Here is a 26,479-nt window from a genome sequence, read left to right as displayed (position 1 = left end):
CCTGGCCTACGAGGCACACGGTTAAGCTTCACCAGTAGGTATCAGGGCTCACTCTACCAGAGGGCTCGACTCCTCTAAAGCCTTGCCTAGAGGTCTCCCTCTGCAGCATGTTTGTGATGCGGCAGGTTGGTCCTCTCCGCACACATTCATCAGTTTTATAATTTGGATGTTCCTGCCACTCCAGGCTCTTATGTCCTTGAGTCGACATCTCAAGCTCATGTCTGAGACCTCTCACGCTCTTGTGAGCACACTACACAACCGTAGGGGGTCCGGACAGCCACAGTGCAGTGGCGTGGGTATTCTCGTTCCCAAAGCGCTTTCCAGCACAGCATCAGAAGAGTAGCTTTTTGAAAAGGGAATGTCTCGGGTTACTTAAGTGTAACCCAAATATTGATACATGCAATTAATTTGATTAATTATTTGGCATATGACACTAATAATTTGGTTAAAAACTTTTAACGATTGCCAGCCCTTATTTATAAATGTATAAACAATGATTTAATGAATCCTTTCTTAGGAGTTTTAGAAGTAACTTATGATAGCCATTGAAAAGTAAAAAGGAGTTAACAAAATAAAATTATTTCTATAAATAACTCACTCACATTGATTATCAGCACTAACACTACAACCATTATTAAGCCATGTTTACACTACAAAGGTGGCACAGATGCTGCATCTGAAGTGGCATTTAGGTGTTTTTAACACAGACTGTTTAATGCTGCATATACATAAATGTATTTACACAGCAATTACAATATTATGAGATCACTGTTTTTAATATAAAAATATGAATATGGAAATATGAAATAACTGAAAATATCAAAAGTATATTTCAAAGGAGACCTATTATGCCCCTTTTTACAAGATGTAATATAAGTGTAATATTAGGTGCCCCCAGAATGTGTCTGTGAAGTTTCAGCTCAAAATACCCCACGGATCATTTATTATACCATGTTATAAATGCCTCTTTTTGGGAGGAATCAAAAACACGCTGATTTTGTGGGTGTCTCTTTAAATGCAAAAGAGCTTCTGCTCCCCGCCCCCTTTCTGGAAGAGGGCTGTGCCTTTACAGCTTCTGCTTTGGTTACTACAGCAACAACAAATGAGAACCAATATGACTGACAGCGTAAATACCGGAGTTCAGCCATATATGTATGAATATATTTATATATGTATATGTAAAACAGTTAAAGGATGGGCAAGGAGGAGGCGAGAACCGGCTTGTCAACATAAATAATAATTTAATGAAAACTCAAAAACACATAAACAAACACACATGACGGACATGTCCGTAATTCTCTCTCTCGAACAATCGCCACCGGCCGCCTTTATCCCTCACGCGCCTCATCAGGCCGATTGGGGACCGGGCGCGCGATATTCCGACCCGGCCCTGCCCCCCTCCGCTCCACAGTATATCTTGTCTCCATGAATACAATCAGAGACAATGCTAACTTTAGCTGCATTAGCCATGGAATCAGCTAACAAGCACATTCGGAAAGGTAATTTGCAAACATTCACAAAATATAATGTGTTATACTTACATCTTCTGAAATTAGTTTTCCAACTCATCCGTGAAGCTGACTCACTCTCTGTCTTCAAAAAATTACTTAAAATGCAACTTTTCCATGAGCACTTAACCGGTCACTAAAAAAAAATTAGAATAATAAAAAATTATTCTTGTTGCACTTTAATCTGTTTTGAATACTATTCTGAATACATCTCCTTAAGATGATTCGCTCATATTTTTCTCTTTTGTGTTGCTTTGAATAAAAGCATCTGCCAAATGAATAAATGTAAATGTAGTCAAATGAAATATTGCCATTTGAAAAGCGATATTGATGCAGTAAAGGGATATGAAGAACAGATAATTGAGAACAACCTTGATAGCAGAAAGCCTGAAACCCCATTAACCACCAGCTATTTGCACTGATGATTGTTCACCCAAAGAAAAACAGACAGAGAACTTGGCAAACAGATGCACTGAGGAGCGTGAACATCACGGTGAGGAGACCATGATTTATAATCTGACATGAAGCGACTGTTGCTTGGAGAAGCGAGGCATAGTGTGGGATGTGAAACAACGGAAGTACAATAGAAACAGGTGTGTAGGCTTAAAAAGTGGAGGCTGTATTTTGATTAGTTGAGATGCCTGATTGAATGAAAGCGTAAGGATCCTGAGACTTCCTGCTAGAACTACCACTTATGCTTCCATAGACACCAGACAGGACTTGACAGCTTTGTGATTTCTTTCAGTGCAGACGTCGCACTCCACACCTCCAGATCTGGTGTGATCAGAAGTAGGGCAAGTAGTTTGGACTCACGTCTTCTTCAGGTCTTAGAGTAAATGTCTGTCTGCACTGGGGGCATTTGTATACCCTTGTATACTGATCTTCATTAAAGCAGTCTGTAATAAAGCCAGGGGCGTAGCAAGAAATTCTGGGCCCCCTGACTTGGTCTGGGCCCCTTTTGTATAAAAAAAAATACAGTTTAAATGTTGTTGTGGACCCCCTGGACCTGAGGGCCCCTAGAATCATTATCACCTTTAGCTACGGCCCTGAATACAGCTCATACAGTAAATTTCCACTGAAACTTTTTAAAAGCATGAGTTGTGATGGATGATTTCTTCAGTGGATGGTTTGTTTTGAATCCTAGACATAAATTACAGCAACAAGGGTCATTTTATCATTCTAGCAGTTTGATTTAAGCAATTTCATTTTAAAGCTGAAGTTAAGATTGCACTTTTCATAATTTTATCATTTGACCATGCCTGCGGTAACGTTTTTAGTTCTTGGAAGGATTTTTCTAACCTCTTTTACACTTTTTCATACAACAACACAATACAGCGCAATCAGCAAAAGCACACAACCCAGCCAACATAAACACAGCACAGTTAAAGTCAGCAACACATATAAACAAATAATGCAGTCAATTCCACACATAGCTCAACATAACCCACACATATACACATTTTTCAATAGATCTCTACATTCTACTCCGCCCGGGCTTATTCTATTACATACTACAAACACACACCCTACTTCTACACCCGTGCATGCTACTTTGGCATGATTTTTTAAACCGTGCTTCTGGGTAATCATGCGGCTTCTGCATGACGTGCTGCTTCTGCATGATTTTTTTATCCTGCTTCTGGGTAAACAAGCTATTTCTGCATGATTTTTTGCAAGCCTGGCATTTGAAATCTGGAACCCAATTTTCTATTTTAGCAAAATAATCATTTAATTAAGGTCGAGACTGGAGAGGCTCTTTTGTTTATCACTACCCAGGTCTAACCTACAATAGACTACACAAAACACCTTTTAAGCAAATCGCTTACCTAATTTTTTTGGCGCCAGTGATTTTGTGTAGTCCGTGTCAGCAAACCTGCAGCAGTGCTCTTTTGGCCACTTTCCCAGCCCCACGTTGGGTGCCAAGATTATGTTGTGGAAGAATGTTGAAGATTATTTCCCTCTTTGCAAGAAATCAGTAGTCAGGGGTTCCAGATGTCAAAGGTGAAAATTTATTGAGAAAACCAACAAACCTGAGATGTCAGCTGAGATCTGACTCTCTTGGTCCAAAACCTCATCTTTTATACAGTTTGTTATCTGGCATTACTTCATGTCTACACCCCTTCATTATTTTTGTAAGCAATGGATACTGTTCACCACCATTATCTCACAGAGCCTTTTGAAATCTTTTGAATGGTAGAAACCTGGATTTAGTCTATTTTTTGTAATTAAAGTGTTAAATCAAACATGATAAAGCATAATAAAGTCACTTTGACCACTGGTTATTTTTACTCTATATCTTCAGCTGTGTTTCTCAAGGTCCATGGCATCATAATTATTTTACAGCTGGGTGCTCTGTGTGGTTTTTGCAGCATCAACACTTAAACTCATATGCTCTCTCTTGGGTCACACAAAGTCCAGTAACCTCATATAAGTACTTTGATAAAAAATATACTATAATATAGAAAAATATACTATAGTCTTCGTGGTGATGAGGTTTATAGTAGATTAGTGTCACTGAATGGCTGGATGTCTGAGTGGTGTCTGGAGAATAGCATAGGATTTATAGACAATTGGAAGAGTTTTTGGGGTAGACCTGACCTGCTAAAGAGAGATGGACTCCATCCGTCCAGGGAAGGTGCTTCTCTCCTCTAGTAATTTGGCTTATATTCTTAAGAGTGATAGTATTTGACTAACTGGGGCCCAGGTCAGGAAGCAGACAAACTAGCTAATCCGAACATCTGCTAGCTGCCTCGAGATGTCACAGAGGTCAAATAAACTACAACACATAGAGACTGTATCACCTAGATATCATATAGAGACTGTGTCTGTTTCCCGAACTACAAAACACAAAACCCTCATTAAATCATTTAGAATTTTTTTTATTAAGGTCAAACTTGAAAAAACAAAAAATTAATTGAAGACAAACATCATATAAAGATAGAGCTACTAAACATTTGATCTCTTTCAACCAAACCACTTATTGTAAATGAAATTTTTTAAGCGTACATGGTGGATGCGAGCAAAAGGGAGAACTGAGTGCAGAAAGATTGATAAGCAATCGCTTAAGATAATTAACAATGTAGCTCAATATCCAGTGGCACATGTGTCTTCTGTGTGGAGAAGCATTCGGGCTTAAAGGCTGATGTGAGTGAAATACGGAAAGAAGGCACCAGCGAACGGTCATCCCAGGGATGCTGATGGTAGGATCAAACACTTTCTAGTCGGGAAAGGGTTGAATAACTTTCTCTTGACTTATATTATGAAACATTCACGTTTGGAGTTAATGTTCATATAGTTCGTGTTTGTGTTTACACTGAGTAAAAGTGATTTGTAAACACAAGTTGTTTCAGTTTATTAATTCAATGTGCAATGGTACAACATTGTAGTTAAACAAGAGAAGAAATGCTTAAACATGGAAATAAGTGAATGTTGAGTTGTAAGAAAATGTTATTCACATTGTATTTTGTTTATATTTAAGCAAATGCTAATAGTAATCCATCCATCCATCCATCGTCAACCGCTTATCCTGTGTACAGGGTCATGGGGGGCTGGAGCCTATCCCAGCTAACATTGGGCGAAAGGCAGGGGACACCCTGGACAGGTCGCCAGTCCATCACAGCTAATAGTAATGTTAGTGTTTATTTTATTTCTTTAAGGTTATCAACAAAACAAAACCTAACAAAATCTAGCAAGTAAGAAAGTTTAATCAAAGTGGATAAGAAAGCAATTTAAAAGGCAAATTCATGAAGGAAGCTAAGTGAACAAACAGATGTGATTATCTGGATTTGTGTGCCACTGAATTGAACTGAAACTGAGTTTAATTGGACAATCTGAATCTTGGATCTGATGACTGTTAAATCTGTTGTGGAGTCTGTTGATAAATGAATACAACTTCTGAAAAGTCATTTTGGAGTGTTTTTGTGAATGACTGATGCTCTTTTTTGAGTTAGAGGCAGATGCCGATGTGTAAAATTCCCTGAATAACTTGACACTACTCCCCCAGGTTATTGTTATAAACATGAGCCTCATCTGAAGGGTCGAGGAGGAGGTGTTACAACAATTTACAGTGGTGTTACTCAGAGGATAGGATATAAGTTTAAGTCCTTTGAACTAATAATGCTTAATGTGACACCGTCAGATATAAATAAAACAACTATGTCGCTTTTACCCTTGCTACAGTGTATAGATCACCCGGGCCTTATTCTGATTTCCTTACACGTAGGACATAATGGGATTAGCATTTAGCGATATTCTCAACTCGCTTGGAGTCAGACAAAATGTGACACGACCAACTCCAATCCAATCACAATAATCATACCCTAGATTTAATTCTGTCATATGGAGTTGATGTTGTTATAATAGAAATTCTACCACAGAGCGATGACATCTCGGATCATTACCTTGTCTCTTGTATGCTGCAATCAACTAGTGGAACTCAATCTGCACCACGCTATCATTCAGGTAGAAGTATTCTTTCGACCACTAAAGATAGCTTCACTAATAATCTTCCAGATCTATCTCATACACTTAGTAAGCCCCAAAGCCCAGAAGAACTTGAGGAAATAACAAAATATATAAATGCAGTCTTCTCTAGCACTCTTGATAGTGTTGCCCCCCTTCGATGAAAGAAAATTAAAGAAAAAAGCCCTGCACCATTGTACAATGATCACACTCATGCTCTCAAGACAAGAGCTCAGAAAATGGAGCGCAAGTGGAAGAATACAAAATTAAAGGTATTTCGTGGTGCATGGAAGGATAGTGTCTGTAGCTACAGACAGGCACTAAAAGCTGCCAAGTCCGCATATTTTAGCAAACTCATAGAAAATTACCACAACAATCCTGGGTGTTTATTCAGTACTGTGGCTAAATTGTTAGGAAGACAGCCTCAACAGAACCAGATATTACGTTGCAGCACAAGAGAAATGACTTCATGAATTTTTTTATTGATAAAATTTTAATAATCAGAAATAAAATTGGAATTATGCAATCATCTGTCACAACACCTCAGAAAACAATGTCTCATAATTTTCCTCATGTGCAACTTCAATCCTTTTCTATCATAGGTCATGAAGAGCTAACAAAACGTATCGAAACATCAAGAGCCACAACATGTATGTTAGATCCAATGCCAACCAAACTCTTAAAAGAGGTATTCCTCTTATAAACTCAGAACCTCTTCTTAATATTAATAACTCCTCGCTATCCTTAGGACATGTCCCAAGAAACTTTAAAATGGCGGTTTTCAAACCGTTTATTAAGAAGCCACAACTTGATCCTGGAGAACTGGCTAATTATATTATATAATCTGATAATCTCAAATTATCAGACCATTACCACTTTGTCTGTGTAAACGAGGAATTGTCAAATCAAACAAAAGTCAAGTATGGAGTGCCACAGGGATGAGATTTAGGGCCTCTGCTTTTCTCCATGTATATGCTTCTCCTGGGAGATATTATCAGGAATCGTGGAATAAGTTTCCACTGCTATGCTGACGATACACAACTTTATATTTCTTCAGAACCTGATGAAATTTCACAATTCTCACAAATTAGCAGAGTGTATTAATGAAATTGTGTCAGAACCTTGGATTTAGGATAGACCTCACTGAAATTAACGGGTGGTTGAACTGCGAAGCACCTCACTGATCTCTACCTGCATCACCTTGGTCTAATGATGGACAACACTCTTGCCAACAAAAGCCTTAACCAGCCAACTAACAAAAGCTCTATATGAACTTCTGCAGTTAAACCAGGATGAATTTCAAAGACATTAGCAATTAATCTTATAGTTTAAACAAAGTCTTGTTTAAACACTGGCCTTTAACGCTTACTTAGTTTAATAATATTAAACTATGACTTGCACTATACATAAGTAATATTGGCATTATATTCATGATGTTAGCCAGAGGGGAACTGGCCCCCACAGTGTGTCTGGTTTAGGGTTAGGGTGGGATTAGCCAGAGGGGAACTGGCCCCCACAGTGTGTCTGGTTTAGGGTTAGGGTGGGATTAGTCAGAGGGGAACTGGCCCCCACAGTGAGTCTGCTTTAGTGTTAGGGTGGGGTTAGTCAGAGGGGAACTGGCCCCCACAGTGAGTCTGCTTTAGGGTTAGGGTGGGGTTAGTCAGAGGGGAACTGGCCCCCACAGTGAGTCTGGTTTAGGGTTAGGGTGGGGTTAGTCAGAGGGGAACTGGCCCCCACAGTGAGTCTGGTTTAGGGTTAGGGTGGGGTTAGTCAGAGGGGAACTGGCCCCCACAGTGAGTCTGGTTTAGGGTTAGGGTGGGGTTAGTCAGAGGGGAACTGGCCCCAACAGCGAGTCTGCTTTAGGGTTAGGGTGGGGTTAGTCAGAGGGGAACTGGCCCCCACAGTGAGTCTGCTTTAGGGTTAGGGTGGGGTTAGTCAGAGGGGAACTGGCCCCCACAGTGAGTCTGGTTTAGGGTTAGGGTGGGGTTAGTCAGAGGGGAACTGGCCCCCACAGTGAGTCTGGTTTCTCCCAAGGCTATTTTTCTCCATTAACCAACATCTTATGGAGTTTTGTGTTCCTTGCCACAGTCACCTTCAGCTTGCTCACTGGGTTTCTAAATACAAATGTAATTTAATTACTTATTTTTATATACAATTCATAATTGTATTTAATCCAACTAAACAATGATGACTCAAAGACTTATGGGATCATTTTCTGTTAATGCATGATTTTCTGTAAAGCTGCTCTTTTATTTGATTTTATGTATTTGACAAGTTTTGCTTACAAAAAATTGTACAACAATGATATACATACATGCCATGCAATTCACAAAAACTGTTGTGGATAAAAACAAACACAATAAAGCCAAAAGCTTATTTCCATTGTGGTCCTCTGGGTAATTTAAAAAGATTTAGGCACGTATAGGTGACAATGCAAAATACCCAATTTACAACATATTAAAACTGCAATTAATTTTCAGTCAACACTTAAAATACAGACAAGCCTGAGTTTAGCAGTTTACTCATTTACAATCAAACCTTCAAAAACTACATCTTCTAGCCTCTATCTTAAAACTTCTCACATTTATTATACTCTTCAAAGACTGGTAGTTTATTCCAAACAACTGCACTAGAGTATAAAAAGGTATTTTTCCCCATCAAACTTATGAACCTGCATGGGTAGATAATATAATCACTACCCCTTGTACCATAGGTATCCCAGTCTTTTACCATGTCAATGTAGTTATCCAAATATCTTGGCACCAAATGATTTATGATTTTATGGGTAATTCCCAATTTTAAGAAATTCACTCTTTCCTCTATTGTCCAAAAAACATGATCTATAAAATGAGTATGGGGATGCATTTTTATTATTAATCTTAACATTTTATTTTGAGCTTTCTGAAGTCTATCTTTTGTTCTTTGAGAAATACTACTAAATTGGAATACTGCTGCATAATCAAAATGAGGCTGTATCAATGCAACTGCAAGCAACTTTAAAGTGTGTACATCAAGTACCTCTGCTTTCCTAGCTAAAAATGTAATTCGGTTACAGATTTTTTTAAGAGCATTACCTGCCATAACTTCCCCTGTTACATTATTATCTATATTACATCCTAAATAAAGATGTGTTGTGCAGGCGCTATACAAATAAAAATGACTTGACTTAAATAAGTGCACAAAGAACAGGGCTAAGCAAATCTAATTTACGTAGCTGAACCTCAAAGCTAGAGTAAGTTTCTACTGGCAATTATCAGCATTTAAAACAGCTTTTAAAAATAGTAGCTATACCTTCACCCTGACCAACAGCCTTTGGGGAACCCATGAAGTTAAAATCACCAGGAGATTTATTTATCTTCTGCGGACATGCATTCATGTTGAGACATGCCTGGTTGCCAACCTCAATAACTCAAAACAGGAATAAGAATTTTGATGAATAAAACCAGTCATTTCAAGGATGATTTCTGATTCTGATTCAGATGGAGATTGGGTAGTGCCACGGGTGTGGATGCAGCAGCAGCACAGAGAGATCTCCTTAAATGCAACAAAACGCCACCCCCCTTGACCCGTTTCTTGTGCCGTTTCTTCCTGGAGCAATGGCAGTCCAATAGACAAATGTCTGCTGGTAACAGCATAAGGAATGGAGGGTGAGTAAACTTTTCCACTCCACTGTGGCAACGACAGAGGCTCAAATATACAGAAGAAATGCACAGTCATAAACGTGAAGTGGTAAAACTCTTTGTACTGAGGAACAGAGTAATAGAACTAACAGGTACACAACAGGTAAAGCATACACTGCTTGGTGAAGCAGGCGATGGCAAGCCGACAAATCCACTGGTGCAACTTCCGAGCATGTTGTTCACCGAGATCAGAAGAAGGATGATGTGGAACAGTTCCAATTCATCACATTCCGACTGTAGTATGCCCTATGGGTGGGGCTTTGCCTGGATTATGTCCCTGAGCAGTGAATGTTGTGGCTGTGCTATGTTTTGTAGGATTTATCAATCAATACAAGGTCACCCTGACACTGCTGTGGTGTTTGTGTGCCATCCAATTTGAGTGGATTTGTGTACATTGCAGATGGAAGAAGGAGGTAGAAGTAGATATTGTCCTTTAACACTTTTGCACCACGTTTGTTTGGGTGAAGGCCAACTGATTTAAACAGTTCTCTTTGACTTTGTCAATGTAGTTCAGTCTTCTTATATTGCAGGTTCTGTGCAGCCATGTGTTTAGGCTGAGCAACCGAGAATACATATTTGTTCGTCGGGCTGGGAGTGGTCCACATATGAATTAATTTTCAATCTTCCAAGAGTTCATTGAAATCCTTCTTAAGGAGTTCTGACTGCTCGCCCCGAATATATTTTTTCCCCACATGTAATAATAACCCAATTTACAGTCTTATGATTCATCAGGATGATCTGAAGTTCCTTTTTACATCAGAAACAGTTGACTGAGGAGGCAGCAATTAGTGGTAGCCCCCCGGTTATCAATGCTTCTAATGATAGAGTCACCCACTATCAGAGTGTTGGGCTCAGCTGTAATCTCAGCAGAACACTGCTAACTGCTGAATCTTGAGCACCTTCTAGCTGCAATTTTAGACTGATGTGGTCTATGTCTGAGCATGCTTTCAGTTTCTTCATCCACATTAATTGGTGGTTCAAATCTATATTCAAGATGTATTGGGGGTGGAAGAATACCAGTTTTTGCTAGTTGGGTCATATCCATTTCTGGGGTGGAAGATGCTAATGCTGCAATATGTAATACTTGTGACAGTCTGATGTCTCTAGCACTTTTGGGTCTAGCTCCCCATTTATGCCATTGGTTTGTGCTCTCACTTTCATCAGTTTCTTCTGACACATATACTGCTGCTTATCTGGGCTCAGTATAGCCTGTCGGGGAATGCTATTTTCACAGGACTCACCATCTGTAGGCTGAGGTGGTCCACAGTGACACTTTCCTGTGTGTTCCTTCAGGGGTGGCAGAACCACAAGTAACTTTGTTCAAGAAATGCAATCTTTTATTGAAGTCTGTTGCAGTATGTGCAGCAAGTGGATTTTAAGCTGAAAGTAGGGACTTTCTTTGGCGTCCATCTGTGTGAAGGCAGCTGTGTTGTCCCATTTCAGGAATGTAAACGACCGGCAATAGGAGGCTGATAGACCACTTTGAAAGGATATGTAATTTTGTAGTTATATTTCAGTCACAAAAATCTCTTGTTTTGGTGTTGGTGCTAAATTAGGTTTTTGAGCACAGTGCCGAGCTTCTGATATGAAAATTAGAGGTTAAGATGCAAAAGCATGGAGCACAAGCATCCAAACTGTATTCAGGGACTGTAGAAACAATTATTTCTAAATCTGCTTCATTAGATGTATTTATCTAAGCTCTCAATAGCTTCCTGTTTTGTATATTCTCTCCATTTATCTGGGATCTTTCCACTCTCCTGGAATGTTTTATTATAGTGTTTTTCCAGAACTTTCTGGAATCTGCACACAAACCACTTCCAGTATGGCAGTTCCGAGACATCAGGGGTGATGCACCAGTTAGCAAAATGAGGACCTGCTGTTCTGTAATCTCTCCAGAGGACTAATTCATCTGATTCATTTGGATAAAATGAAAGATCACTACTTGCTACAGCTGTTGTGCAGATCTGAGTAGACAAATTTGTTGTATCCCTATAGTATGTCCCGTTAAGTCCATTAACTCGATGGAAAGAAACACAGTGATCTCCCTCGTGGTCTTCTATTGTGTTGGTGCAAATGGCAGCACAGAAAGGACACTGAACCCAACAGCACTGACACAAGTGACCAATCAGAATCTCATCTGGCCTGTCCTTATGTTCCAGATTTACTTCAAAAGATACTCTATTGAATTTACTGCTTATGTCATATATTACAGCAGGAAGTTCTTTGCTTATCACATCTTCTATGAGGTTGACATCATCAAAATCATCATGATTAACTCCACTGAGGTCTCTTTCAGAGAATATCAGCATTTCTGAGAGCTTCTGTGTGAAACACTTCAACCACAAATCAACATCTCCACTGTTCACTTGAACATGTTCAGTAGATTCATGAGCTGCGTTCATGATCTTCTCCTGCAGGAGTTTGATGTTCTTCATCATCTTGGGCCGAACACTGACACTGAACTTATCAGTGATGTACTGACTGACTTCAGCTCTGATGAATCTCATGAAGTGATCTCTGGGATTTTTAATGTAGTTCATGTCCATGTCAAAATTCTCCTCTTCTGCCAGTGTCTTCAGGATGTGTTTCTCCAGTTTAGATCTGTTTCCATTCAGTGATTCACAGTTTGTTTTTATTTCATCTGCTAAATCTCTGGCAGTGTTTTTGTAGACACTCTGTTCAATGGGATCTTTCAGTTTCTGACAGATGATCTCACCAAAAATGGCAGTTGATGCTGCTCCTAAACAGTATTTCTGGAAAATACTGAAGTACTCCTCTTTCTTTGTTTCCAAATAGAGAAGAGGATCATTTGCTTTCCTGAACATTTTGTGTTGGTCAGTGAATTTCTCATTTGCTTTCTTAAAGATGGAAAGTGCTAAATCCATGAAGAACTGAATATTAAGCACATAGTTCACTGGTCCTTGTTGATGTTCTGTTACTCTTGTCATGATGTAATCTGTGACTTTTTGAATATAACTTTTGTTGTATCCCATCTTTGCAATATTGTATGACATAATCATTTTGTCTGTTTGGTGAGCAACATCAGTAATTAAAGTTTTTATTCTGGTTTCATCCTCTTTAGACAGAGAAAATCCAAGCCAATCTTTTGCTCCTCTGTAGAAATTTATAACAGTTCCTTTTTTTCCACTGGATTTCTTTAACTGTACATAATCTGAAAAATTTGGCACAAGAAAAATATCCCTGCTCGCCCTCTTGCGGTCAACAGGAGCACTTTTATAGATGTCACTGAGGAGCTCTTTCAAGTCTCTTAATATGTCAATGTCTTTGATTTGAGGAGTGTCTGTGATGATTTTCTTAACACACTCTTCCCAAAAGCAATCAAACTCTTTCTTCAGTGTTTCTTCATCATTTGCTTTGTCTTTGAATTTTAAGGCAAATATTTTGCTCTTTTCAAAGAGAGTGTTTTCATGATGTGTCTTCTGAGCTTCAATCTTTTTCTTCAGATCTCGCTGCTGAAGAATTTCATTTAATTTCCTCTTTGTTTCTCTCACAATGTTTTCTTGAAGCTCTTTGATTTTTATCTCAAATGAAGTTTTCCATTGAATCAGAATTTCTTTATCTATGTCTTTCTCAAAGAATTCCAACATAGATTTTTTCACTTCTCCACTTTTCTCTTTCAGTTCTCTTTGAAGATGTGTTTCCTCAACCTCATGAATTGTTTCATTTTCTATTTTGTTGTGTAGCTTGTTTTCAGTCTCCAGCATGGCACTGCGGAGACTCCAGGTCCACTTGCTGTATTTTGTCTCTAGCTTCTTGTATGCTGAAATCTCAAGACAATTTCTGAAGCTGAACACAAATCGTTCATTCAGTAAAGCCTCCCAGAGATCTTGAATACGTTGTTTCAGGTATTTCAACATCATGCCATCTGATTTTGAGGCATGAGAAAGAATAGTTTTCTTTAGATCTTGTACATTTTCACAGTAGTTTGGGTTTGGTGGTGCCATGGGTGGGCTGCCCTCCCAAAGCTGTGAAAAATATTTCACATCATTTTGAACATCAAAATTAATTACATTTTTGAATCTTTCTGCATCACAGACTTCCTCTTTTGCCGCAAGTTTTGTCATTTCATCCAGTTTCTCCAGCAGTCGTCTCCTTACCTCCATGTTTTTCTCTCCAGCTGTGATGTCTGAAACATTCTGATGCACAAACATGCAGCTGGGATTCAGTCTGACCTTCTTCATCCTCAGGAAGGCCTGAACAACAATCTGAAGAATGTCCTGCATCTCAGATGGGTTTTCTCCAAAGATGTTTATCAATGTCAGATTTCCAAGACCCACAACAAATGTGGCCATTTCATTGTCATGATGTCTTGTTGATCTTCCAGCCAGTTCTAGAGCACGAAGTCCTTCAGTATCAACCACCAGAATATAGTCAAACTTCAGCTGTGCTTTGATCTCCCCTGTCACTCTGACCAGCTGCATGAAAGCTCCTCTGGTGCACCTGCCAGCACTGACGGCAAACTGCAGTCCAAACATGGCATTCAACATGGTGGATTTCCCAGAGCTCTGAATCCCTAAAACTGACAGCACAAACACTCTCTGATCTCCCAGTTTCCTGATGAGTTCATCTAGAACAGCAGAGATCCAGATCACAGGAACATGAGCAGCATCTCCATCCATTAGCTCCAGAGGAAATCCAGAGATCATCATCTCTGCTGCAAGACTCGGGAGAGAAGAGAAGTGAATCTGCAGACATTTCTTGTTCTTCTTCACAGATGAACATGATTCATAGATCTGACCGATCTCTCTCAGGATGTGCTCCAAACCAAAGGTTGCACCTTGAAGTTCTTGAGATATTTCCTCAAGTTCTGTTTGTTCAGACTTGAGTTGCTCTGATTTTTCATTGTTCTCTTTCAGTTTTAAGATACTTGACCACTTATTATCATACTTGTGATGTAGAGCAGAAAGTTCAACTGAGGTGTGTTCATCCAAGAGGATTCCGAGCCATTTAAGAAAATAAATATTTTTATTTGCAGCATGCAAGTTCATTTCTTTGATAAAGCACTTCATAAACTCACTCATCTTGGATTCATGTTGTAGCTCACGGATTTTCTTTTTATCTGTTTGTTTTCTACTTATTTCCCTTTCAAGTTCATTTCCTTGAGGTCGATGTAGTTCTTTGTTCGTCTGACACCACTGATGCCACAGTTTTCCCTGACAGGGCAGAAATGATTCTTTGATTTTTGTCAGATCTTTATTCTTCAGTAATCTCATCATCTGCTGAGCTGCTTCTTTTGCCATCTTACAGTCTTCATCATCATCTTCATCTACTCTAATATCTGAGTGTTTGGACACATCTTCAAGTCTGAAAATGGAAGATGATTCTGAAGATGAGATTGAGAGACAATCATTTATAGCTCTTCTGAGTTCTTCAGAAACATCTGACTGATTTCTGTCTTTCAAACCTATTTTGTATTTCCCTTTCCTCATCTTAATTACAGTAGAATCATTCTCAGTAAGGAGGCAAATGAGTGGCTTTCTGTCTCTGTATAGATTTTGGATTTTTGTTGCACTTTTGTCATTCCTTTCAAGCTGTGGTAGAAGAACAACATTGACTGAGGACATTTCATTGAGGATCTGCAGCTGTTTCTCATGGTCTCCTGCATCACCATGTAGATTACAGAACGCAACACATTCAGTAAATATATCCGTGTTTTTTCCAGACGGGCAGTACCAGGCGATCTCCACCACTCCATCCATCAGTACTCTGGTTCTGCTGCTGCCTGGGCAGTTCCTGTGGAAGAATGTGTTGTGTTTCTCATTGATCAGACTGTTCATCAGCTGAGACTTGGATGAGGACACTGAGCCAAACCTGAAGAAACACACCATTGGAGTTTCTGCCTTACAGATTGGCTGGCTTTTACCAAAAATTTTATCTGTATCACTAAATGTCTTCCAGCTCTTGTTGATTTGTCTGAATGTCCAGAGAGGAAACTCAATGTGTTGTGTGAATGGATCAGGTACAAGCAGAGGCAGAGCATACTGACACTGAGACAGTTTAGTCACCATCAGCTGTTTCAGGAAACTATCAGCACAATGAAACACGGCCATCTGTACATCCATTGAGTGAACAGGATCTGTTTGTATCTTTCCTTGATTGGAAAAGCATGAATCTTTAAAAATATCATCAGATGCTTCATCCTCGTCTTCAGATGAATTATTGTGTCTTCGATGTATGTTATCCATTTTTAAAGATTCTTTGTTAATGTATCTTGCTCTGTAGTCCATGATCAGTAGTTTTTGAATGAAAGTCTGAACCAGTTTCTCTTCGGCACAAGACTCATGAGACTGTAATGAATGTGCAGTTAACTGAAGAACATCTGCAGCTCTCAGTTTATAGGAAAGTGAGCTCTCAAGATGAAGTCTTTGAATTAGCTGCTTAAATTTTTGTTGAAGCCCCTTATCTTCTGTTGCAATCTCTTTGGCCATTTCGTCCTATAAAATAAACATCACAGTTTTAGTATTTCTTTGTGTGCACATTTCAGTGCATATTTGTCTTGTTAACAAACTTGTAGACACATATTTGTTCTGTATGTATTACAAAAATACATCACACAATCTTTGTTTATTGTTTTTTGCATTACATACACTGTTGTCTTTATTTCTAACTCTGAACTCTCTGCGCTGCTGTACTCTGTATTATGTCCGGCAGTACTCCCTTAATTTTTGTTAATACCTTGTTATGCATAATCATATATTTTTACTTTTCCTGTAGCCAGCATTCAGCTTTCATGAGTTTTACATTGTATTTATATTTTACAATTGCTTAATCTTTCCTTTGTATTAAACTTATTTCAGAATTTTACAACATGGTAACCATCAGTTCGCTCAGTTCATTTTTATCAAACTGAAGTCTGTTGTTCTATTCATGTATACAAGTATCCCTACATGTATAATTTTGAATAAAACACTGTGAAGCGTCCTTCACTGACCATTTTAACCACCCTACTCTGTCTCATTCGGCTCTTGCCTTCCTCGAGACCTGCCGTCTAGAGTTCTAGAGTTTAGAGCTATTGTGCGCATTTCTAATGTTGTTTTTTATTAACAGTTACTCTGAATCGTTTATCCTTTTTTGTGGTCTTATAGGGTTACCTTTTCTCATGGTGATTTACTATATCTATTTCAAGCCCCACGTTGGCCGCCATGTAATAGGGTGTGCAATTTAAGACTTTTTTACCTTATTTTTATTATTCTCAGGTTAAGTAAATTATGTCAAATCTGTCTTAAATTATAAGCATAAATGTCTGAGTACATTGACAGTGAAGAACTTGAACTTGAACTTGAACTGGGGCTGCCTGTAATTAATAATTAATAATAATAATAAGCAGTGTGCTGGCTGCATAGGTGGGGCTTATTTTAGAGACTATTTAAGATGTTGTGTTTAATAGGTAAGGGGGCTGGGAGAGCATGCTGACGTGGTGACAGAGCTCCAATTACTCTGTGGGGAACACTCAATGGACTTTTGGGGAAACTAGTGTCTCTGCCGGTGAAGATAGCTAGTTAGTTGAAAAGGGAGATGTATTCGATAGATATAGGACTGGGCCTGGATAGGGGAGCTCCTGATTAACTCACCAAGCAGATGGTTTGCTAGCCTGCTACCCTATTTCTATGAACTCATAATCCTCCGAGCTAGACATTGTGACTGTTTCTGTGCCATTATTAATTTGGCTGAAAAGAGCTCCTGCCAGAGTACACATGTTAGAGCCCTCTGTGTCCCTGGGCACTCATTGCGACCTCCTAGTTGCTAGGGTAGTGTGTTGGGTGGATAAGGGACAGTTGTCGGTTCACATGATTAACATAACTGATGATACTCATGCTTTGTGGCGCAGTATGAAGGTTGGTACGCTGCTTTGAATAGTAGTGGTGGTGGGGGGGGGATTCCCTAGGAGCAGGGAAATGAGCTGCGTGAGAAGAGTTTTGGGGGGTTAGAAATGCAAGCTATATGAGAATCATTGTATAAAAAAAGTTTTTAGTCGACATGAGGTGGATTTGGGCAGGACCAAAATTATATTACAACAAATTGATACTGGTGATGCTCGACTTATTGATTTGCCTCCGTGTCATGTTCCTCTTCATGCAGGCTACAACCGTCATGCAGTCCGTTGGCAGCCCCCATCGTCCCAGTACAGAAGAAGGATGGATCTCACCATTGTTGTGTCGATTACAGGCAGTTAAATGATGTGACAATGAAGCATGCGTATCCAAGTATTGATGATACACTGGATAGTCTCTCCCATGCTTGTTGGTTTTCCACTCTCAACCTGGCTAGTGGATACTGGCAGGTTAAGGTGGACCCCAGAGATAAGAATAAGACTGTGTTTATAACTAGGCAAGGGCTATTTGAGTTTATTGTCCTTAGTTTCGGATTATGCAACGTGCTAGGTACTTTTCAGCAGCTTATGGATTCTGTGTTGGCAGACTTGCAGTGGACCACATGCCTGGTATATTTAGATGATATTATTGTTCTCTGGAGCACATTATAAGAACGTTTACAATGTTTGGGTGAGGTCCTCTGCAAGTTGCGGTGAACCAATCTGAAAATTAAGCCATCGAAATGCACAATGTTTGCCACCCAAGTTCAATATCTGGGAGACATTATATCTAGTAACGGGGTCCGAGCAGATCCCGTTAAGGTGGAAGCTTTGAGGGAATGGCCAGTGCTGATTAATCAATCTAAGGTGTAGAGTTTTGTGGGGTTGGCTTCATATTACCTCGTTTTACAGAGAGGGGTCAGATGTTTAAGTGGGATGATTGTTAACATTTTGTAAGTCTGAAGATGGCCCCTATAACGACACCAGTGTTGGCATATCCTAACCTGCACAAGCTACTTATTCTGGACACTGATGCCAGTGATCCTAATTCATCATTTTCAGGGGCTAGAGGGACAGTTGGCCAGGTGGGTTGAACAGCTGGCCAACTTCAGAAAAAGTTTTTCTTCGCCTCAAACTAAAACATGTTCATTCTGATGCACTTTTGCAGTTGCCATCCTTTTGTGATAGCCATGGTTCACAGAATTTGAGTATGGATGCTAATGTTTGCATTGTGCATGAAGTATTGCCCTTAGAGGATGGGTTGGGGGGGATGAGGGTCAGTCGTAAGATGAACTGGCACAAGTGCAAAAGCGGGATGAGGTTTTGCAGCTGGTGGTGCAATTGCGCTTGAGGGGAGGGGCATGCCGAGGTGAAGATGTATGCTGAGTTCCGGGATTTTTATCTATTTTGAGGGGGATCGGCTGGTACGTAAACTGTCATTTAATAGCGATGCAGAGTCAATTCAGGTTGTTTTACAGAGACTTATTGTCCTGGATGTTTTGAAAATTTTGCATAATTTTGGTCATTTGGGCATTCAAAAACTGCAAGCGAAAGTGAGGAATTGATTTTATTAACCCCATTGGTTTGCAGATATGAAGAGGTGGTGCAGTGAGTGCAAGGAGTGTGCGTCTCATAAGAGTTCTAAATTGTCACACTCCATTGCACTCTTTCGTTGCAGTTCATATACTGGGCTTCCTTCCTTTAACTGCTGAGAACAAGAAGTAATGGATGGAGGCATTTCCTCTCCCAAATCAAGAAGCAGCATCAGTGACTAAGGTTCTTGTGCAGGAATGGATTTTAATTGATGTTATCTAAAGAATTGTGTAGACTACTCCAGATGCATAAAACGCAAACCATGGCATATCATCCACAATCTAAAGGCTTGGTGGAGCGTTTTAATTGCATGTTGCTTTCAATGCTTTCCTTGTTTGTGGATAACAATCAATAAAATTGGGATACTCTCCTACCATATGTACTGATGGCTTATAGGAGTAGTATGCATTTGGACAAGAAATTATTTTGCCAGTTGATTGTGGAGGCAGTTCAAGCGCATCAGACAAGAGCATCGGGAAGGCAGAAAAAGTGTTTTGATCTAAACGTTTCCCATCAGTTTTATATGGAAGGGGAGTTGGTGTGGTTGAAGAATACAGTGTGTAAACGTTTTATTGGGCCATTAATTGTTCTTGAGCGAGTTACCAATGTGCTGTACCGGATAGTCCCAGTGGGAATGGGGCCTGAAAGGTTCATTTGAACCTTTTAAATTAAGGTAATTACATTTTTTTGTGATGAGTTGGAAATGTACTTGTACAGTGATGAACTTGAACTGGGGCCGCCTGTAATTTAATAGGTTGATTTCTCCGTTAATGAGAGTGCCAGCATGCACAGGTGGGGCTTGTTTTAGAGACTATTTAATATGTTGCGTTTAACAGGTAAGGAGGCCAGGAGAGGGAGAGAATGCTGATGTGGCAATAGTCAAACATTCAAACAAGGTTAATACAAAATAAAGAAAAACAAATCACAAAACTCACAAAAATTATTTTTGTGATTAAAATAATAGTTTTTCAATTAAAGGCAATATCAGCTTTGGCATCTGGGCATCAGAGATGCTGCTGGACAATATTTATGCTTTATTTTCTTTTTAATATTTTAAGTTTGTTTCAAAATAATGAAATTATAATTAATGATAATAATATGATGACTCATGTTGCTAACATGTAATATAGAGCAGCATAATGTAATATTTTTGTATGGCTGATAACAGAAGTGGTCCACATTCAAGGTTGTTAATGGCCTAGTTTTGCTGAAAAATTTACTTATTAAACAATAATAAAAAATTTGCTACAATGAATATAAACAAATAAAAACTATTTGTATGTAGATTATAAATGTAGGAACAATAATTTATAAATGATCAATTGTTGATAAACTAATGCAACTTCATACAGTGTAGTTATTATAAAGTGTTAACAAATGGTTTGTTGGATTACATTTCTGGATAATTTGTGAACCGACGTCAGGATACATGCTTACATGTGCATACATATGACATCATTTAAAGTGGTGATTTGTCATTGAATTAGGAGGCGCATCCACACTAATAGGATGAATATCCATGGTCTGATATTTATTAAACTTAAGCATATGGTTTGGAGCTTAGTAGATTGTTCTCCAACATAATGCGAGTAATTAAATTAACTCTGTATTAATGGCACAGGGTGACTCATTTGATTAAGATGAGGATGAATTAGTTATTTGGTGTTGTGCCTGAGAATTGGATTTAATAAATACTATATTTCCATAGTGTGGTGAATAAATATGGCTTATTTATTTTGATAGCCAGTAATAAATTCTACAGAATAACTGAAATGTTATGATGATGAAGCAAAATTTGAAGCCGATTTCGAACCGTTAATATACACATTTTACAAGATTATGACAGATTGTTGAATCACTTTAAGGTCATATAGTCTGTAAACCAATGGTTGTGCAAAAATAGAGAAGACTTGTCTGTGAGATTAAAATGATGGATTTATTTCATATACATGAAACGTTTTCCTAGGCGAGAGAAGAGAAAGTAATGTAATAGTCTATAGAGTTATACATTTGAGGTTTGCAGAAGCACTTGCTTCAATGTTCCCTATCAAAAGCTACATATTGATGCAGTGCTGATTTAGCGCTTTGGGAACATCTTTAGGAGTGACCAGCTGTGAATATGTGTGCAACACATCAATGAAACTGATTCGAATTTAAAGCCTCCGCCGGTAACATCAGCAGGATGCGCTGGTACAGGGGCTATAAATAGATGCGCCACAGGTGCATTGTCAGGACTTTTGTCTTCAGACCATTCTGTGTGTGTTGTGCTTCTCAACCCCGTTGAGACGGGTTCTTCCCTATCGCTCGCTCTCTCCCCAGATCCAGCCAGTCCATCACACTCCGGTGCCACTTCGGTTCATGAGGGGGACGCCAAATCTCTTGAGTCTGCGGACTTTGAGCTACCCACCTCTGAGCATTCCTTGCATGATAATAAAGCGGCTGTGGAATTGCTCGAGGTGGTTACTCGGGCGGTGGCCAGACTACAGCTAGACTGGCAATGCGAACAAGAGACCCCCAAATGCTCCAAGTTGGAAGACAGATTTCTGTCTGGTGGCCAAAGGAAGGGAACGCTACACCAGTCCCTTCCTTTCTTTGTTGACATCCACGACAAGCTTTCTCATTCATGGAGGACAGCTTATACTTCCCGTGTCTTTGTGCCTTCGACGTCAGCATATGCAACTATTGTGGGTGCTGAGGCACGGGGGTATTCCATGATTCCGCGGGTAGAAGAGACACTTGCGGGTTATCTCTCACCTGGCTCGGCATCATTTATAAAGAGACCCACTCTAACCACAAAGCCGTGAAGGACCACATCTATGCTAAAACATCTACACATCTAACCCTTATCAGCCTTATGGGACTTGCCCTTGGATGAAATCCCCTGGCTTAAAGCCACAACTGAAATGGTCTCATGTGCAAAAGGCCCAAAGGGATCACCGAGGATGCAGATGCCATGAGACGAACAGTCTAACCTTGGCCTAGCCTGACTTTGCTCAGGGTGTTCTGAATGGACTCGATTAGAGCGGGAGACAATTGTGCCCGCATTATGATCGAATTCCATACGATCCCCAGATAGGTAGTTTTCTGAGTGGGAGAGAGGCAGCTTTTCTTGACGTTGAGCCTCAAACCCAGAGAAACCAGATAAGATAAGACGATATCCCTGTGCTGTAATGCCAGTTCTTGTGACTGTGCTAGTATCAGCCAGTCGTCTATATAATTCAGAATGTGGATGCCCCGGAGTCGCAAAGGAGCCAGTGTTGCATCCATGCACTTCTTGAATGTGCAGGGTGATAAGGCTAGGCCGAATGGAAGAACACAATATTGGAAAGCTTCGCCCCCAAAAGCGAACCTCAGGAACTTCCTGTGTTGTGGAAGAATGTCTATATGAAAATATGCGTGACCAACCAATTGTGATGTTGGATTTGAGACATGACCATCTTGATGGTTAACATTTAGAAATTGAACGCCTGACTGAGCGATTCAAGCCTCGAAGGTCTAAAATCGGACACAACCCCCCATCCTTCTTGGGAACCAGGAAGGATGCTATTGCCCTGGCCCACGAGGTGCACGGTCAAGGTTCGCCAGTAGGTATCAGGGCTCACCCTACCAGAGGGGTCACCTCCTCTAAAGCTTTGGTTAGAGGTGTCCCTCTGCAGCATGTTTGTAATGGGACAGGCTGGTCCTCTCTGCACACACTCATTGCAATACTTTATAAATAAAGTAAATTGACAATAAATCATAATCTATAAATAAAGTACATTAACATTTCATCTAAATTGATATCAGGGAAGCTGATCTCCTTTATTTCAAGGCATTCACTCTCCTACAGCCAGAATATAAACCATTTATTGTTAGTGAAGAAAAACAAAATTACTCTTCCTCATGTTTATTTATCATGACACAACATTACCCTCTGTTCTTCTGCCATCTGCTTCCTTCTCTTGTCTGTTTGAAATGTATAATCAGCTTTCCTGTTGTCTTCATCATCCTTGAGGTAATGGAGTAAAAAAAAAAAGTTGTGTTGAGTTGGTCATAAAATATTTCATAACATATACATTTCATTTTTCTCAACATTTATATTGTAGCTTCTTTTCCTCACATTTTCTCTTTTAATTATCAATTTAAATCAAAACTATGAATAGCCCACTCAATTCTTACCAGTTGTCTGTCTTCTTTTTCAGACTGCAAATAGCTTCCCAAACACAGTGTTTTAGCAATGAAGTTTGTGTTTTCTTTTGTTTCTTGATCTTGGTGTATAAACAAAAATAATAAAGTTATATAAGTTATATAGAAAGTTACTTTGCTTTATACTGATCACAGTTAATAGTGCTTCTTTGGCTCTGCCAAAACTGTAATATAATGATGTTTCAACGTACACACAAAAATTCTCACCACTTTCACTCTTTGGCAGGTTTTGTCTCTCTCTTAACTGTACTTTGTACATCCCACTGGTGTAGCACTTCTGTTTATTCTCTATAAAGAGATGGTCAATCTTCTTCATCAGTTCACTCATCTCAGATTGGTTGTTCATGATCTTGCTGCAGGTGTGATGTCTTCCTCCACATTTCTTCAGCAACGGCTGTAGAATTGTGTTCTTCTTCAGATCATCTTTTATAGAGTCACGCTCTTCCTCTTCATACGTGAAGAGAATGATCACAAACTGAAGAACTCTTTCTCCAAATACTCTCTGAAGCCATTCAATGGCCATCTTTTTAGCATCTGTAAACTGGCCCAGTTGCACCACAAAGATGAAGGCGTGGATTTCATGTTCATTCACTATTTGATCAATGAGAGGATTTACAGAGTCCAGGTAAAGTTCAGTTTCATGTAAGTCAATCATGGTGATCACTGAGATTTGATGGTCTGGTAACTTCCTTTTTTCAGAAACAATCCTGGATATTTCTTCTGCATTTTTTAGATACTTCTGTGCTTCTCCAAGTAGAATATTGTCATGTCCAAACTGGACTGCTGCAGAGTTTCCAAATAATACAATCGTCCGATTGGGAACTCTGTGATCTTGAATAAACAACAACAGTGTTCTGAAACTCATCAGTATATGAACAAATGTGATCTTGTCACTGATGCTTGTGTGGCATTGAATGTGCTTATGTTTACTTACCCATGCTGTAGTCTAAGTTTGCTCTTCCGGATTAGTTGTCTGTGCTTTCCTCAGTGTCAGGGGCTCAATGTTGTGATGCAGAAATAAGTGAAGGCGACTGCATTTGAAATACTTCTTCACGTCTCTCTTTTTAACAGGATCATGCGTGTCTTTCTTTTCAGTGACTGGGAAGTCTTCTAAATCTGGTTGATGTCATCTTTGCTATCTATACCAGGGAGGCCGTGAGTCTATGAAGAATTGTCCATGGCATCATCTACATTTGGATCTGTTATTATATCACTGGAGAGAAAATGTTATATTAAACAGGCTTAAAGGCATTATGTCTTGCACCACATATGCAATACTTTTCTGCAGATAAGGATCCAGTGTGAAAGCATTTGCATTTTGCAAAGATAAAGTATATGCGATGCCTTCTGGTAAACCACATGGCAAAACGGAAACCAATTGCAGAATGATTGCAAGTTGCATGTATTGCATGTCATGTTTTAGACAAAAAAAACAAATAGTTCTTTCAAGACTGTTATGCAATCCACAGCATACTGCATTTCATACTTTAATCAGTTTACATTTATCATCTTACAAGTGTACAAACAACACATTTACTTTGTGACATTATTGCTGAATCCAAACAAAGCACTTCTCAATAACATGTTTCAGTATTTTATCTTCCACACTACCTGTAAGGTCCAAGTCACTGTAAGACCAGTAAGACCTGTAACACCCCTGAATGGCCTATTGTTGCAATATCCCTGAGATCACCTGCCAAACCTTTAAGTTAAATGAAACTTACAAATATCCATATGCCTTCTAAATGTTCTGTCATGTTGTGCCCCATGTTACAGTTTATCAAATGCTTCTCAATGTGTACTGTAGCAAGTGTGAACTGTGGAGAGTGTCACAATATATATTGTTGCTTTCTACAGTACATGTATAGAATATTCTTGGCACAGGCGATAGCAACATTTCTTATATCCCTGCATTGGCAAATCAAGATCTGATTCAGACTTCTTAAAATGTAATACAAATTATAATAATAATGTAGAACAAGATGATCAAATTCATCATAAACAATAAACCCAAACCTGAGTGTGGAAGTCTCTCGCTCTCTGTCATCTCTACACCTCCTGAATTCTAAACTGAAAACAAAAGTTCTCTTTACCATATACACACAAGATCAGTGTCTGCATTCTCTGAAATCACATGACATTTAAGAAAGTGAAAGTGTTTTTGTTTTGTGATGGCACAGTGCCTTCTGATACAAAACCTTAATGATGATTTTTAGATTTATTTCATGTTATTGATCAAATCTCTTGTTAGAGGCATGCAGACTGCAGTGACTTAATGGTGAAATAAAGATTACAAATTGGGGTGGAAAAAAAATCTTAAGAAAGTTTCTGATGCTGTTATTTTAAGCAGAAGGCATCTACATTTTTGAGCAGTGAAAGGTGAAATGAAAGGTCAAGATGACCACTGGAGTAGTGTTTCTCATTGGGAAGATTTAAGACCTGAAACCTGTACAAAGGGTGTCTTGATTTATTCTCCTGATAGTTTTCCTATGGACACTCTTTGTGAGAATGGCTTTGTGTCTTCTGCACTCTTCATATTTAATGCATTAAACATTTATACTTCAAGAAGCAATGGTTTTTTGTTACATATTGCTCAGCTTAACTCTACACAAATTCTTTTTCCAACAAAATGTTCAAGTATATAATGTGTTTAAAAAAATATATTAAGTAAATGTTTTTTTCACCCAAATCATAATTGTGTCACCATTTACTTCTACTCCTAACCCTAACACCAACCCTTCTGCTGTTCCAAACACATATGACTTTCTTCCATGGAATGCAAAAGATGTTAGGCAGACTTAACATTAGTCTTAGTTGAGGCTGTCGAATTAAAATTAAAAATTCAAATACTCTCGAATTAAAAATAAAAATGCACATTTGTATACAAATATTTTGGATGTATCCCCAGGACTGACAATTACTTTTGGGCTGTTTAGGTTGATTGCATTCATAAAACCAGATGAATAAAACATGTTTTAAAGATTGAATTACCACTTTAATTGGCATTGTATCCCAAAAAACAAAACTCAGCAATTCTGCACAAGACACTGAAAAAACTGAGACGTCAAAGGGACAGTCTAGAGCATGCTTATATGAAAAGTACGGACACAAAAAACTTTTCGGAGTGAACGTTCACTTCAGAAAACGTTCGCATCCTTAGGTGGAGGTAAATGGTCTGCACTTATATAGCACCTTTTTAACCACAGGACGAGACAGAAAGG

General features: G+C 39.1%; 1 protein-coding gene across 1 annotated transcript; it reads right to left on the bottom strand.

The window, feature by feature from the left end:
* Positions 1-8,188: 8,188 nt before the first annotated feature.
* LOC127648271 (interferon-induced very large GTPase 1-like) lies at positions 8,189-25,384 on the bottom strand. Its single transcript, XM_052132858.1, has 6 exons — positions 25,275-25,384; positions 24,193-24,471; positions 23,466-24,089; positions 23,232-23,320; positions 22,984-23,061; positions 8,189-16,104 (listed from the first exon to the last, which is right to left on the bottom strand). The coding sequence occupies exons 2-6, from the start codon at positions 24,194-24,196 to the stop codon at positions 11,329-11,331; spliced, it is 5,571 nt and encodes a 1,856-aa protein (XP_051988818.1). The 5' UTR covers positions 24,197-24,471; positions 25,275-25,384; the 3' UTR covers positions 8,189-11,328.
* Positions 25,385-26,479: the final 1,095 nt, after the last annotated feature.

Source organism: Xyrauchen texanus, chromosome 8 (assembly GCF_025860055.1).
Source record: "Xyrauchen texanus isolate HMW12.3.18 chromosome 8, RBS_HiC_50CHRs, whole genome shotgun sequence".
Taxonomy (NCBI): domain Eukaryota; kingdom Metazoa; phylum Chordata; class Actinopteri; order Cypriniformes; family Catostomidae; genus Xyrauchen; species Xyrauchen texanus.
The sequence above is the reverse complement of the archived record's forward strand: the minus strand, read 5'-3'. Positions and strand labels throughout refer to the sequence as shown.